Consider the following 17050-nt stretch of genomic DNA (forward strand, 5'->3'; position numbering starts at 1 on the left):
TAACTGTTTTATTATTAGGTCATTACATTGTGTAATCTTACTGTAAGAATACATATTAACATTTAATAAGTAACTGTTTTATTATTAGGTCATTACATTGTGTAATCTTACTGTAAGAACACATACTAACATTTAATAAGAAACTGTTTTATCATCAAGTTGTTAAATTATGTAATCTTACTGTAATAATGCATGTAACTATTTATATTTTGAAATGTTACAAGTGTAGTAAGTGATAAATTTAATAATAATAGTTACCTTAATAAATATTGTACATGGGATATTAAATAAACATATTTAGTGTATTGGTCATATAAAGTGTTAAATCCAACAAAAACATTAAGTTGGAAATCCCAACAAATATGTTCAGAACTATGAACAAGAACCGTGTTCACTTCACCAATAATGTGCAGTAAATAATGTCTGGTTTGACAACCTATGTACACATTTGATACTGTAAGTCTTAAGAATGCCCATAGGTACTTTAATATTACGGTAACCAGATCCTATGTTGCTGTTAAACCACACATGTAGACATTATGCAAGTAATCTTTAGAAGAAACGTCTTTTGTTTCAAAGTTAATTATATTCTTTGAAAAGGAAATAGAAGTCTGAAGTAGTTGAGTGATACATAGTAATTAAACTGTGGTTTACACTGCAAACATTTCTGCTTAAAGTTACCTACAATCATGAATAAAACATGAGATGAAACTGAAACATTCCAAAGCTGGTTTATGTGGCTAATTATTAAGAGTTACTTCATGCAGTGAGCAAACAACCTAGAAAACTTGACTTTCCTTCCTCATCATAAAAATATGTCCTTGTAAACATTTACATTTCTAAGTTTAGAGTTACCATAATGGAGAGTGAAAATATTTGTAAGACACCTACAACAATAATTACAAACAGTAATAATTTACAAATGATATCAACATTACTACAGCATATTAATAATTAATACAACATATTACCACACTCAAAACAAGTCTGCCATTACAGATGTTGGGAATGTCCAACTTACCATGATGACCTTGACACGCAGTAGAACAGGGTTAGGTTTCTGTTCTCCCTCTTTCTCTAATGTATTTCTTATATGACTCAGGTGCCAAGTATGGTCACTTTCACCCCTGGTTTTGGACAACTGCAACAAATAAATTATGCAAAGGATCATTACCACACAAAGTGCTGTGAAACTAAAGACATTTTAAACCATTGTGAAAATACTATAACATATCTGATACTCAGAAAGAAAATAACAAAATCTAAATCTGACTAGAGAAACTAGACTTACAAGTTCTCTTTAGCAAGAAATCTGTGAGTATGATATCATGTTTTATTTGTTTCACATTTTTATTTAATGAACTCAAAATATCATTTTGAATGATACACGTTGGATTATCATTACTAATTAACAAGTACAAAACCTTCTGAACATCTAACCTGGACACATAACACATCTTTCACAGTTTTACTTATGAACTCAAAATATCATTTTGAATGATACATGTTGGATTATTGTAAGTAATTAACAACTACAAAACCTTCTGGACATCTAACCTGGACACATAACACATCTTTCACAGTTTTACTTATGAACTCAAAATATCATTTTGAATGATACATGTTGGATTATCATTACTAATTAACAACTACAAAACCTTCTGGACACATAATACAATATCTTACTGACAAATTCATGCCCAAAGATCAAAGTGAATCTAGAAAAACACTGTATTTAAATGGTTAACACAAGAATTATATAAATAGATAGACTGACAAACCTGTTGCTATATATATTTTTCTTTTTGTAACGACTTAGATGACAGGATATTTAATGTCACTTACTTCTAGCACCAAGGAAAGACAAGCAGGGAAAAATGTCATGAAAACAACATAATTCACAAGTGCAGATAGAACAGCCAGACAGCACATGTCTTCAAGCTTTTTTATCCCTGTTAGAGACAAACATTAACATGCCATAAGATATTGTTTCTTTATACATATTAAACCAATAAACCACTGTAACTACCAAATACCACTTTCGCACTTCACCTAGCAACTGAACACAGCTCTCATTTTTGTGCACAGTAAAACACTGTTTATGTTATTCAAGGCTACCTGACGATGCCAAGCTACCCCGGTAAAACACTGTGGCTAAAATAAGGAACCACTAATAAAAACTCGTGTGAACTTTTAAAGAAATCATTCTAACAATTTAATTGTACCTTATTCTAGGTTTTCATTATTTTAATCTGTACACTATTAAGCAACAATAGACTATTTAGAAATATAATTGTTTCATTAATAATAATACAGTATCTAGAAAAACAGTTGTTTCATTTATATAATATGTTTTTTTATAAATATAGTTGTTTCATTACAATGATACAATAATGACAAATAGTAAACACAACTGTTTCATTACGGTAACTATAAACCAAACATATCTCCACTTACTAATTTCTTTTCAGTACGCCTACGTAATGATTTCTAACTATTCATTAACTAAAACATCAGGATAGTAACTTATTCAAGTGATTCTAAGGAAACATACTGAGACACATTACACAAAAATCCACTGGGCTAGACTTTACCTGACAAAGTCCCAACTCCAATTACTAGGCTTTCAACTAATGTATCAAGAGTTATCGCTGGTCCGAGAACAGCCATCCCTTTAGCAATATTCTCACAGACTTCCTTCTAGGAATAATAAATACAAGTCTCTAATCACAAACAGTCATTTGGTTATATGCTCATTAGTACTAGACTTTACCACCACATTGTAACTCTAATCATCTTATTGGAATCTAAAACATAATAAATATTTTAGAAAATTAAAGTTTCACTGTAGTACTTTTTATTTTAGTCTCAGAACAACCAAAACTAGGACATCTTGGTTAGAAAGTTACTATACCCTCTAAATAAAATACAGAGAAAAACTTTTTAAATATATCAAACTTTCCAACTAACCTGCGAAGCAGAACTGAGGGCAAACTGGGCTAAAAGAGCTGCTTTTGATAAGTCAACAAGAAGTAAAAATAATGGCATGGCTTCACTGTAAGTACATAAAACAACAACATCTGCTGAATATGAAAACACTTAATTCATTAGATCCTCAACATAATAATCTACAACATTTTGAGACACAGCTGTTTTGAGCTTTCAAGAATTATTATATTTTTTTATATATAATACTATTCTAAACAGTAGTTTTAGCATTAATTACACTTGTCCTAAGTAATATATTTCACCTTATTTTAAATTTGTTCTTATCTGTTTAAATTCAAGTATCTGAGCATCACTGTAGGATATCTGTATTATTAAGAGAGTTTTAAAAGTAAAACAAAACATCTAAAGTTTTCTATTTTCTACTTTTACAATCAAAAGAAAATTCTCTAGAAAACATATCAGCCAACTGCATCTTAATTCAACAAAAACATAAATATACCCAAAGAAAAAAACTTACTTCAGTTCAGAGAAGTTACCCTTAAAAAACTTTAAAATACTGCTGCAATAGACAACACTTGAAAACACTGTGAAGAGACCAGCAATACCTGTGAATAAAAACCTTCTTTGTATAGATCTATTTAAACAGTTATCTATTCTTCAAACTTCAAATTCTGTTTTTATAATTTCTTCCACGCTAACAAAGACCAAGATTTGTATTCAACCAAAGCACAAGAGTACGACCGATTCTTATAAAATACCAGATTTTAAAGTAGTTTTTGAGATTCATTTGTAGGATAAGTTCATTATTGTTATTATAAGTTTGTCTCAGACAATTAAAACATAACATCATCAGTCAGGATGAAAATTAGACATGACTTTCTATAAACTTACCAATCAAGTACTTTGAACCCAGTCTGTACAACTTTCGAAACTGATGGTACACATAGAGAAGTGCCATACACCGAGTTACTGTCACTAACACAACATCCAAATCTTTATCTGGAGTCTGACACAAAATAATAATAATGAATTTATAATCGGAGTAAGCTACACACTTAGAGAAAAGTGACAGAGTTAATGAACTACACATTATTTATGTTTTTACTTGTAAATATTTGAATCTGTTAGTTGGGTACCCTTGCTGTTAACAGTATTTTTGGCCATAATCCCAGTAATATCTCATTAGGCTTAACCAGCTTAGGATATAATAGGTTAGTGAAAGAGCTTTTTCAAATAGGGGCTCTGACAGAAATATCTCTAAAGCTGGTCCAGAAATTCTTTGTCAAAATATTGTCTGTATACTTTGTGAACATAACTTACATACCAAGCCTTACTACAGTATATCCTAGTAATGTCTATAATGTGATTGTAGTCCTAATAAACAGAGATATACAACTTGCAGGCTGAAGTAACTTGTCATTATATTTACCTGTATCATTTGGAAGGAATCTCTATCAAAATATACAATTGTTTTATAAACTAAATAAAATTCATGGCTTGTAATGTACACATCATACCGTATGTAATGTATAATATCATACAGTGAGTATCTTTGTAATGTACACATCCTACAGTATGTAATGTATAATATCATACAGTGAGTATCTTTGTAATGTACACACCCTACAGTATGTAATGTATAATATCATACAGTGAGTATCTTTGTAATGTACACACCCTACAGTATGTAATGTATAATATCATACAGTGAGTATCTTTGTAATGTACACACCCTACAGTATGTAATGTATAATATCATACAGTGAGTATCTTTGTAATGTACACACCCTACAGTATGTAATGTATAATATCATACAGTGAGTATCTTTGTAATGTACACACCCTACAGTATGTAATGTATAATATCATACAGTGAGTATCTTTGTAATGTACACATCCTACAGTATGTAATGTATAATATCATACAGTGAGTATCTTTGTAATGTACACACCCTACAGTATGTAATGTATAATATCATACGGTGAGTATCTTTGTAATGTACACACCCTACAGTATGTAATGTATAATATCATACGGTGAGTATCTTTGTAATGTACACATCCTACAGTATGTAATGTATAATATCATACAGTGAGTATCTTTGTAATGTACACATCCTACAGTATGTAATGTATAATATCATACAGTGAGTATCTTTGTAATGTACACATCCTACAGTATGTAATGTATAATATCATAGAGTGAGTATCTTTGTAATGTACACATCCTACAGTATGTAATGTATAATATCATACAGTGAGTATCTTTGTAATGTACACATCCTACAGTATGTAATGTATAATATCATAGAGTGAGTATCTTTGTAATGTACACATCCTACAGTATGTAATGTATAATATCATACAGTGAGTACCTTTGTAATGTACACATCCTACAGTTTGTAATGTATTGCATCATACAGTGAGTATCTTTGTAATGTACACATCCAACAGTATGTAATGTATTGCATCATACAATGAGTATCTTTGTAATGTACAGATCCTACAGTGTGTAATGTATAATATCATACAGTGAGTATCTTTGTAATGTACAGATCCTACAGTGTGTAATGTATAATATCATACAGTGAGTATCTTTGTAATGTACACATCATACTGTATGTAATGTATAATATCATACAGTGAGTATCTTTGTAATGTACACATCATACTGTATGTAATGTATAATATCATACAGTGAGTATCTTTGTAATGTACACATCATACTGTATGTAATGTATAATATCATACAGTGAGTATCTTTGTAATGTACACATCATACTGTATGTAATGTATAATATCATACAGTGAGTATCTTTGTAATGTACACATCATACTGTATGTAATGTATAGCATCATACAATGAGTATCTTTGTAATGTATACATACTACAGTATGCAATGTTCACTTCAACCCCAAAGTTAGTTCATAAAAACAGAACAAGTGTTTTAACAGTTACCTCAGTTGGGGGGCACTGACACCTCCATATACATCTCCTGTTTCTGTCACCAAATGTTGGTTCCATTGACAGAATACAAATAGTTAGGGTTGAGAAAGTTACAATAACTTCCCAAGGATGTCGGCAACAAAAATGACCATAACTATAAAACAGCTGTGTCACCATAGCGACCTAAAACAAACAAAAAGTAACAAATATTTAGTTCTTAAATTATCTACATATTTCGTACAGAAATATAAAGTTATATTTGTATTACCTTCATACAAAACCACTATACTCACAATGTACTTCAATGTAAAGTACATGTGAACTTATGCTAAGTTTCATACAGTGTATTGCAAAAAAACAATACTTTAACTTTCATAAGAAACCAAATATGTAATATACACAAGAAAGTCAAATAGGATTTAGAACATATTCTTTCTGGTTAAAGTTGTGGATAATCTGTCATCTACAGTATATTTACAAGCAGCCTGAGGTGTGGAATTATATAGAAATATAGCTTCCCCACCCAGTACCAACAAAAAAAAATCTATTTTAAAAAATCGTATATTTTGTAGAGAAAGCAGTGGTAATTAAAGATGAAATTAAACAGAGCTAATTTAAAATATTTCCCAAAAAAATTAATATATCTGTTTATTGTTTTGTTTTCTGTTGCCAAAGTCATGAATGGAAAGTTTTTAAAAACACTTCTTGTATTTTATAAATATAACTTTATATGTTATCCCTAAATTCAGTTATGATATGATAATCATTTTTTACCAACAGCTTAATTTTAAATTTTCTACTTCTAATTATTCTGTTCCAGCAGCTTGATTTTAAATTTTCTATTTCAGGAAATACACCAAGAACTTCATGCAGCTCTGAAATAGTCAGTAAATGTAGTTCCAGATTTTCTTTGCAAGTTAAATTAGTAACATGTAGCACCCTAAACCCTAACAGTAATCTTACAGCACATTTATCCCTAACCCTAACCAGTAATCTTGCAGCACATTTATTCAACAACAAATATTTACACACAAATATTAATTCGTTGTACTTCGATATTCCTTCTTTAAGTCACTTGTTTTTAAAGCGAAAATACTTAAATATGTTGAACTTACAAACTTACTGATTTGACGTAAATTAAGACGATTTATTAATTTGATTTTTGTAGAAGTAAAAATCCGTAGGTCATTCCACCTCTTAATAATATATTTCTTTGTTTTTTACTTCAATATGATACTCACCGCGTCGCCATGGCAATAATTCTTTAAATAACAATGGTTGAAAAATAAATTAAAGATTAAACATAATCTCAATAATAAATGTATGTCTATTTTGTCCTTGAAGACTAAAAAAAAATATTTCGCGGAAAAAGGAAAAGGCCTAGTTTGATCTACATCACATAAAAAAAAAAACAGCTTTACAAATAAGAGTTTCGAAATTACTGAACCGCACTCTTGTGACATGTGAATTTTTCGAAAGTCGGGCGATCTTTTCTCGTGCGTCTGCGACTTGAAAACGTACAAGGTCAGATGATGTTGAAACATGGGCGTCTTTACTGTTAAAAAAAGCGTTTTCTACGAATGTCATATTATCCTTTCTTACTGCAGCATCTATCACTTCACACTTGTACTGTTTTTGTGTTTCTCAGCATTGTAAGTTATCGCAATAACTTACAAGACACAAGCGATTAATACAAGAAAACTACAGGGGGCGCAAAAACGAGGGGCCATAAAAAGTTTGTCTTAGACAACAAATATAGGCACTGCGATGACGTTAAAAATCTGAACTATTAGCTGGATCGAAGCCTTGTGGTTAGCGTCAACGTAGTGGAGTTTCGAGTCTCAGGTTCGAGGCGTAATACCACCAGACACGTTTCACACTCTCAGCTATGGGTGCGTTGTATGAGCGACAGTCAGTTTCACTGTAAGCGCCATGATCTGACATAGGTATCTCTCACCAGATCATATTTAGTCTATCATGTACATACAGTGATATTTCAAGAGAACAAACAAACTAGCGTACGTCTTCGGATTTACAATGCTAAAATCAGGAGTTCGATTCCCCTCAGTGGACCGAGCAGATAGCCCGATGTGGCTTTGCAATAAGAAAAACACACACACACACATACAAACAAACTAACAAATAATCTTTAGGGCATATTTTACAGGAGGAAAATACAGTAACCTTTAACTTGCTATACTTCAAACAATTGCTTTAGTTATTCTTTCCAACGACTGTCGGCCCAGCATGGCCAGGTGGGTTAAGGCGTTCGAGTCGTAATCTGAGGGTCGTGGGTTCGAATCAAAGTCATACCAAACATGCTCGCCCTTTCAGTCATGGGGGCGTTATAATGTGACGGTCAATCCCACTATTCGTTGGTAAAAGAGTAGCCCAAGAGTTGGTGGTGATGACTAGCTGCCTTCCATCTAGTCTTACACTGCTAAATTAGGGACGGCTAGCGCAGATAGTCCTCGCAGATGAAACAAAACAAAAACTCAACATACTAAGAAACCAAATAAACACAGCCATAAAATTATGCTCACCAGATAAAATTAACGATGAATTAGACAAAATAAAACAATACTTCATCAACATCAATAAGTTTCCTCCACAAACCGTAGAAAACATTATACGCAAACACCTAGACAGAAAGCAAAATCAACCAACTAAAAGTAAATATATCTCACGAATCAAAAAATCACGAAACCATATACTGCTGCATACCATATATTCTCGACATCAGCAGACAAATAACCAACATTTGGCAAAAATTAATAACAAAATATGACATTCCAGTTAATACCAAATTTATTCAAAAACCAGGCACAAAACTGAGGTCTATACTATGTAAAAACTACACTGACAAACACCACACCAACATTATTTATAAAATACAATGTGATAACTGCCACGACTTCTATATTGGAGAAACAAGTAGAAAAATGGAAACCAGATTCAAAGAACATAAAAAGTCACCTTCACACGTTTTCGAACACTGCAAGTCAAATAAACACAACATAACCATAGAAAACACTCAAATACTAAATAAAGAAACAAACATAAACAAACGCAAAATTAAAAAAGCCTTACTTATACAACAACTTAAACCCAAAATAAACCAATATAAAGGAACGCCTTTATACCTATATTAATATAATAAAATAAATAAAATTATATATTCAAACATCTAATACCGCCCTCTACATTTAGGAACGCCTTTATACCTATATTAATATAATAAAATAAATAAAATTATATATTCAAAATCTAATACCGCCCTCTACATTTCGACACTCAGTTACACAACCTCTTTCAAGCATGTGGTCAGCTTCCGGTCAGTTACCTCTTTCTTTGTGAACCTGACGATGACCGAAGAGGGTCGAAACGTTGTTCGCTCTTCTATGTAAAATATTTTCTCAACCCAAACGAGCCGTTTTTGCATATAAATTACGTGGGTTATTAGTTTTGTTAATTATTTCATTGTGAATTTCAACGAAATCAGTTGTTGATATTTTTGTTTTACGAAACATTGTTATTTTAATAAAATAAAAAAAAATGTTTAATATAGTTCGATCATTTAATATTGACAACATGACCAAGCAAAATAAATACATACAGATGCAGTAATACAGTTAGCCAAAAGAAAACAACACTTACTTTGGGCAAATTTTCTGTTTCTTCGCTTTTGGTAGTAATGTCAAAATCACTAACACTGTACTATATCAACTGACACTACAATGACGGTCGGCTTTCTTTTAAGTTGTGTTTTCAAATAATACGCACGTGTGGTGTATGGGCGCGTGTCGCGGTTACCGTTGGCCTAAGGAACACGCAACCAATGAAGAGCGTCGATCATCATGATTGGTTGGAAACTACGTCAAAGGGAAATACGCCTGTTTCCTCAAGTACGTTCATGTTCGAGGGTTCGGCAAACCATAAAGTGACACACACGTATTAGGATATTTTCACAGAACTATCAGCTCTTGCGAATTAATTCAGCTTTGCATTGTCTGACCTTCAGAAGACCAGAACATTGGAAGAATATTTCAATACGTCATGGAAATATGAACAAACATATAAAATGTAATTAGTGCACACCGTGTAATTAACTTGATAACCACTTTAAACGTCTTTGATTCACAAAATATTTTATTATAATTATTTTGTGTGCTGTTGGATAGATCTATACGTTAGATTTTAATTTCTTAAATAATATTCTAGTTATAACAATTACTTCAGTAAACAAATCGAGGCCAGAGAAGGACTGTCCTTAATCTTAGATCTAGATCTGTGTAATATAAACAAAATAAACTTTCATGTGACGAACTGGGATAAACATGGCACCGAAACCAAATCAGTAATGTGCAGGTGACTGATTGGCAGGGGTCGTTGACAAATGGGCACTTTTCAAACAAGGTAAAGCAAACGTGCGTTGTAAGTTTTGTGTTCGACGAGGCTGTTCGTTTCTCTTAGTAAAGACCATAGAAGCAATCAGTGGATTATTGAGCTTTAACATTTATTAACATATAAGTTTGTTTTTATATACATATTACTAACCTAGAAGACCTTGTGTGTTACTGATTTCAACATAAAAAAATATTTTTCTTTCTTTCTTTTTTCCAAATAATTCGCAACAAATAAGGTATGAAATCAAGTGCGTCTTTTCTTAATTGTTGCAAATGTTTATGAGGGAGATCAGTTTTGGAGCAAAGGGACAGAAAGACAAGGGCTTGACGCCATCCAGCCATCCCACTGATCAAGTAGCGTTAAGCCTTTCTTCTCTAACCATATAAACCAAACGCCACTGAATAACACCAACATTGACCAACAATTTTTCTAGTTATAGTTACTTGGAAAAGATAAAAACAAAATCACTGTTTTATTTTCCAGAAAAAGTTCTGTTTGACTTTTGTTGCTTGTTCTTTGAGAACCAATCCAACTGTGCCATAAATATCACGTAACTCTTGCCGTATTCAGTGAAATCCTTACAACTTATGTAAAACGTAATGACACAGAGTCGAAAATTACATTTGATTGACGAACCACATTTGGATACCACAGCAAGTGATCCGAAATTACTTAACTCACAATTACAACTGATTAGGAAACACATCAGCACCAAAAACACCACGGCCAGAAACCGATTGGCCTCTCACGAACTTGATGTTATTTAAGGTTATGCTGTTATTGCACTAAACAAATATAGGTCGTGTAAAATAATAAATGTTCTTAATTCATTGTTACTCCTACGGCAGTAAAAGGACAATGAAGAAAAACATTTTAAATATATCCTGTAAATTTAAAGACCCGATTTCCATTGTGAAGATTTCTAAAAACAATAGATTATGTTTCCATTGTAGAGGCCCGGCATGGCCAGGTGGGTTAATGCGTTCGACTCCGAGGGTTGCGGGTTTGAATCTCGGTCGCACCAAACATGTTCGTCCTTTTAGTCGTGGGGGCGTTATAATGTGACGCTCAATCCCACTATTCGTTGGTAAAAGAGTAGCCCAAGAGTTGGCGGTGGGTGGTGATGACTAGCTGCCTTCCCTCTAGTCTTACACCACTAAATTAGGGACGGCTAGCTCTCGAATAGCTTTGCGCGAAATTAAAAAAAACAAAAACAAAAATAAGGTTCACAAAAATCGATTTATGGAAAAGTTATGACAAAATACAATTATTTAACTTGGTAGCTCAAATAGTCCTTTAAAACTTGAAAAAAAGTGTTCTAACATTGGATTCATGAGATAAATTAAGACTTTTATATGGAATTTATGCCTGTAATGTAAAAACTCATGGCTTTAACTTTATATAATTATCAAACGTTCCTGTTTTGTTTTGTTTTTCAAGTAGGTGCCATCTAGTGATTGTAATACTGATACGACAGCATGTGATTGACAGGATGGAGTGAAGTGAGGTTTGTATGGTTTTGAAAGAACATTTTGGGGAAGTCTTTCATAAAAATGGAATACTTCAGATGAAGATATGTTCAGTACCATTACGATTACACTGCTAAATTAGGGACGGCTAGCGCAGATAGCCCTCGTGTAGCTTTACGCGAAATTCAAAATAACAAATCCATTGTGGAGATTGCTAAAAACAAAATTCAGCAACATATTTAACAACAGGAAGGAGGATCATTGTAATTTGTTTCTGAAATATTCGCTCAAACTTTACAAAGGATTTTCTACGCGTAGCCATCCCTAAATTGTAACTCACAGATTAGAGCAGTGTTTCTAAACGTGGGAGCCACGAGGCCCATTAAGGAATGCTAAAAAAATAGGCCGAAACAAAGTTACTGAATTAGTTTCCATTTTAAATAAACAACAAATTGATGAGCATTATGTTGAAGTAATTGAAAGATACAGCATGTCGAAATGAGATGGCACTGTTTTTCAATCGTAATGCTAAAATTATATGTTTAGGGGAAGTTCAAACTTTTCTATTCACATCAAGGGGTCCTCAGACTAAAAGAATTTGGGAACCACTGGATTAGAAGGAATTTTTTGCATGATCTAGAGGCTAGGGTGCTCGACTCACAATCTGCAAATTACAAGGTTCGAATCTCTCTCACTGTATATACCGACCCTTTCAGCCGTGGAAGTGTTTTTTATGGAATGGTCAATCCCACTGTTCGTGGATAAAAGAGTTGAAGGTGGGTGGTGTTCCCTTTCTAGTCTATTACTGCTAAATAAGGGACGGCTAACGATGATAGCACTCGAGTAGCTTTGAGCAAAATTAAAAAACAAACAAACACAAAAAGATACATATAAAGATCCAAAACTTGCCATAGTCGGCACTGATCGGCTAAGAGGCCCATTTAGTCAGCCCTACCCGGCTAAAAGGCTCTTGGTTCAACTAGAATAGTTTTATTGAGTCAATTAAAACTTCAAACATTTTACTTTTTTTTTGTCATCAAACTAACAGTTTTATACTTTTCTGTAAGACCAAATCATATTCTTTACTTAAACTTTAAAAATGGAACTTATGGGTTTGTTTGTTGTTGTCACTTTTTACCTCTAAAATGGAACTTATGGGTTTGTTTGTTGTTGTTACTTTTTACCTCTAAAATTGAACTTATGGGTTTGTTTGTTGTTGTTACTTTTTGCCTCTAAAATGGAACTTATGGGTTTGTTTGTTGTTGTTACTTTTTACCTCTAAAATGGAACTTATGGGTTTGTTTGTTGTTGTTACCTTTTACCTCTAAAATGGAACTTATGGGTTTGTTTGTTGTTGTTACTTTTTACCTCTAAAATGGAACTTATGGGTTTGTTTGTTGTTGTTACTTTTTACCTCTATCCCATTTTGAAATGTTATGGGAAATCCTCATAAACGACAAGAGAAACTACGTGTTCCTGGAACACGTGAACTATGGGATCAAAGTGTGACGATTATTGACAATGAAGAAATATCTTTTGGTCAGTCATCACAAGACTTTTTATCTGAATTAATACAAACACTCCAAGAGCGATAAGTCAAAAATCATCACTGCCAATTGAGCAGCTGCGTTTCATACTAGATTTATACATATTTACAATTGTGTCTTTCTTTTTAAATTCAAATCTTCAGTTCATAAGATGTAATTCATAAACAATCACATACATATATATATAAATACACATACATCTTGACATGGCCAGGTGGATAAGGCACTCGACTCGTAATCTGAGGGTCGCGGGTACGAATCCCCATAACATTAAACATGCTCGCCCTTTCAGTGGTGGCGATGCTATATAGTTACAGTCAATCCCACTATTCGTTGGTAAAAGAGTAGCTCAAGAGTTGGCAGTGGGTGGTGATGACTTCCCTCTAGTCTTACACTGCTAAATTAGGAACGGCTAGCGCAAATAGCCCTCGAGTAGCCTTGCGCGAAATTCAAAACAAACAAACATACATGCTCTTTGAATGGACCAGTTAAACCTAACATAGATCATTTATACTCTCTAGTGGTTAGAAAAACTGTGAATTTCGGACCCTGACATATGTGGATATTTAAAAGTAGAAATAAAAATAAATACCAAAATAAAAAAGAAATATTGAAGAGGATTTGTTTGTTTGTTTGTTTTTGAATTTCACACAAAGCTACTCGAGGGCTATCTGTACTAGCCGTCCCTAATTTAGTAGTGTAAGACTAGAGGGAAGGCAGCTAGTCACCACCACCCACCGCCAACTCTTGGGCTACTCTTTTACCAACGAATAGTGGGATTGACCGTCACATTATAACGCCCCCACGGCTGAAAGGGCGAGCATGTTTGGCACGACGGGAATGCGAACCCGCAACCCTCGGACTACGAGTCGCACGCCTTACGCGCTAGGCCATGCCAGGCCTTATTGAAGAGGAACGAAACTAATATCTTTCTCTTATAAGATTATTCTGTTAAATTTGTAGTCGGCCTGGCATAGCCAGGTGATTAAGGCACTCGAGTCGTAGTCTAAGGGTCGCGGTTTCGATTGCCCGTCACACCAAACATGTTCGTCCTAGTAGCCGTGGGGGCGTTATTATGAAACGTTCAAACCCACTATTCGTTGGTAAAACAGTAGCCCAAGAATTGGCGGTGGTAGTGATGACTAGCTGCTTCCCCTCTAGTCTTACACTGCTAAATTAGGGACGGCTATCGCAGATAGCCCTGGTGAAGCTTTGTGCGAAATTCAAAAACAAATAAGCAAGTCTTATTTATCCGCCTCTCTAGAGGTGATGTAACAGATATTATTAAAGTACCAAAAGATTATGTAAACTTATGATCACATAAGGTGTACTCTCGTGACCTAAGCAGTGAATAAATACCCTGCCATAAGCTGAGTCGCATGACAGTGCACGCTATAATTGTCACTCAATTAAATTTAGAAAGGTATTCTTAAAATTTCGTTTTCTTCTAGTTATGGAACCTTTTCCTGATTCCCTAGTTTTAAATAATTAATATTTTTGTTTGATTATTCATTAACATTGGTATGAAGTCCTGACCAGGCACGTGACTATTTACTGTGTTTTGAGTAAGTACAACATTTTATTTCAAGCGTTGTTACAGTTCAGTAATTGTTGTTGTTAAATCCTGGTTGTTGCACCATGTTATTGTACATTGGCATCAGAACTGTAACCTTCATACGATTTCTGACTTTTGTTTCTCTGTTCGGTATCGAGTAATTAATTCAACCTAACTTGTATTGGTAAATAACTGTGCTACTATGAAGTCTAGATAGTGGGAAGTTTGGAGCAGTCCGTGGCGATACTGACGTAACAAGTGGAAATGTTAAAACTTACGATGAGTGATCTGATAACGAGAGATAATGAAGTCTTATTTTTTTCTCTCAGCCAACCGCAAACTTCGAGAATTCATCACACTTACAGACTTGTGGAAATTCACCTTACGATATCGCAATCAACCCACCGCTACTGTCTGTTTCTTAAAAAAGTTAGTCATTTTTATATGTATCAAGTACTCAATAATAAATGAGAGAAAACTGCGTCTTCTTGTGTGAGAGGACATCCGCTAGAATGGTGAAAGGCTTTGGAATTGGAAATGGTTTTCAAGCTGTGCGAAGAACTTAATGAAACCTTGACCAATTTTTATTCTGTAATGTCAGATAATAACGAAGGACAAAGGTGATAGGGAACAAAGAACGATGATCAGGAAACAAGAGCAGAGATCAAAGAAAGATTCTGAGACCAGTGAAAGTAAAACTTTCCATTAACTATTTAACAATAATCAAAACGAATCTGTCACACCTAACCCTAAACATTAATAATATGAAAGTATCCGTATGTACATATACTGGGTCGGATTATTCACTACTAAAGGAACATACATAGCAACAAATTAAGATCCAGTTAATAACATGGAGTAAACTCAGCACATGTCTTGCAGACGGAATGACGCAAATGTTGTTGAATTAAAGCTGCCATCTGTTAGGCCTAACTAAAACTGAATGAATTGTTTGTTTTTTGAATTTCGCACAAAGCTACTCGAGGGCTATCTGTGCTAGCCGTCTCAGATTTAGCAGTGTAAGACTAGAGGGAAGGCAGCTAGTCATTACCACCCACCGCCAACTCTTGGGCTACTCTTTCACCAACGAATAGTGGGATTGACCGTAACATTATAACGCCCCCACGGCTGAAAGGGCGAGCATGTTTGGCGCGACGAGGATGCGAACCCGTAAAACTGAATGAAGATGTACAATGTTTATGTTTAAAAATTTGTGTTGAAGTATGCCAATAAAGCTGGCATTATGGGTTTGAACATGGCATCGTAACCATGACAGAAAAGCCACTAAATTCATATGCTTCGTGATAGGTTAACTTAACCTCCACTTCTAAGCTTCTCCAGCAGTTACTGTCAACATTAACGATCTTGGGTTCTCTGTTAACTACAAGAAGATAAATCAAGTCTTAGAATCTGACTGCTATCCATTGCCTCATATAAGTGATAGTTTGTATGCTTTATGAGATGCAACCCGTATTAGTATATAACACTTGACATAAAATATCTTTCATAATGGGCCCCCAGAGGTATATCTTAGGATTTACAACGCTAAAATCAGGGGTTCGATAGCAGATAGCTCGATGTGGCTTTGCTATAAGAAAACACACACACACTCTTTTATAATGTGGAATGTATGAACTTTGTGCGAAATAGTGCCTTGAAGCACCGCATCTTCAAAAAGCTGTGTAATGAAATGGGCTTTGAATTTCAGGTACTTCTGTACCATTTTAACGTTTGGTGGTTATTTCGGGGAAAGGTGCTAAATCGTGTTTTGCCATGCGTGTGGAATTAGCCCTGTTTTTGCGAGAGCACCAACATTGTCATGCAGATTGTTTCGAAAAATCTGAGTTCATTCTCATTTTGGCGTACATGGCCGATATCTTCAATGCTCTCAATCAACAGGTGCAGGGCAATGGAGTCAACGTCACCAAAGCAGAAGAAAACCTGAGGGCTTTAAAAAAAAAAAAACTACCATTATGGAAACGATGAGCAGAGAATGATAACTTCACAAACTTTCCCCTGCTGGACGACTGTGTAAGTAAGATCGAAGATGTGTCTGAAATCAGAGACATTTCTGTACCCGGGGAACTGAAGCAAGCAATTGCCATGCACTTAAATGAGCTCGCAAAGTCTCTCGATGGATACTCCCCCCACTAGAGAGTCATATCCAACATGGGTG

The 17050-nt window shown here is 34.1% G+C and overlaps 1 protein-coding gene across 6 annotated transcripts in view; it reads right to left on the minus strand.

The window, feature by feature from the left end:
• Nucleotides 1-9693, minus strand: part of LOC143246836 (3-hydroxy-3-methylglutaryl-coenzyme A reductase-like) — a 28907-nt gene extending 19214 nt beyond the window's left edge. Inside the window, exons 1-8 of one of the 6 annotated variants that reach the window (XM_076494022.1) lie at nucleotides 9554-9693; nucleotides 5909-6079; nucleotides 3841-3955; nucleotides 3467-3554; nucleotides 2971-3055; nucleotides 2595-2700; nucleotides 1846-1952; nucleotides 1022-1141 (exon numbers count right to left, since the gene is read on the minus strand). In XM_076494022.1, coding sequence (XP_076350137.1) covers nucleotides 1022-1141; nucleotides 1846-1952; nucleotides 2595-2700; nucleotides 2971-3055; nucleotides 3467-3554; nucleotides 3841-3955; nucleotides 5909-6073 — 786 coding nt within the window. In that variant the 5' untranslated portion in view covers nucleotides 6074-6079; nucleotides 9554-9693. Of the gene's footprint in view, nucleotides 1-1021; nucleotides 1142-1845; nucleotides 1953-2594; nucleotides 2701-2970; nucleotides 3056-3466; nucleotides 3555-3840; nucleotides 3956-5908; nucleotides 6080-7011; nucleotides 7490-9553 lie in introns of those variants that run through there. The other 5 variants (XM_076494021.1, XM_076494020.1, XM_076494023.1 and 2 more) reach the window with 5 other exon arrangements.
• Between the last annotated feature and the right edge of the window lie 7357 nt (nucleotides 9694-17050).

This window comes from Tachypleus tridentatus, chromosome 3, assembly GCF_004210375.1.
Source record: "Tachypleus tridentatus isolate NWPU-2018 chromosome 3, ASM421037v1, whole genome shotgun sequence".
Classification (NCBI taxonomy): domain Eukaryota; kingdom Metazoa; phylum Arthropoda; class Merostomata; order Xiphosura; family Limulidae; genus Tachypleus; species Tachypleus tridentatus.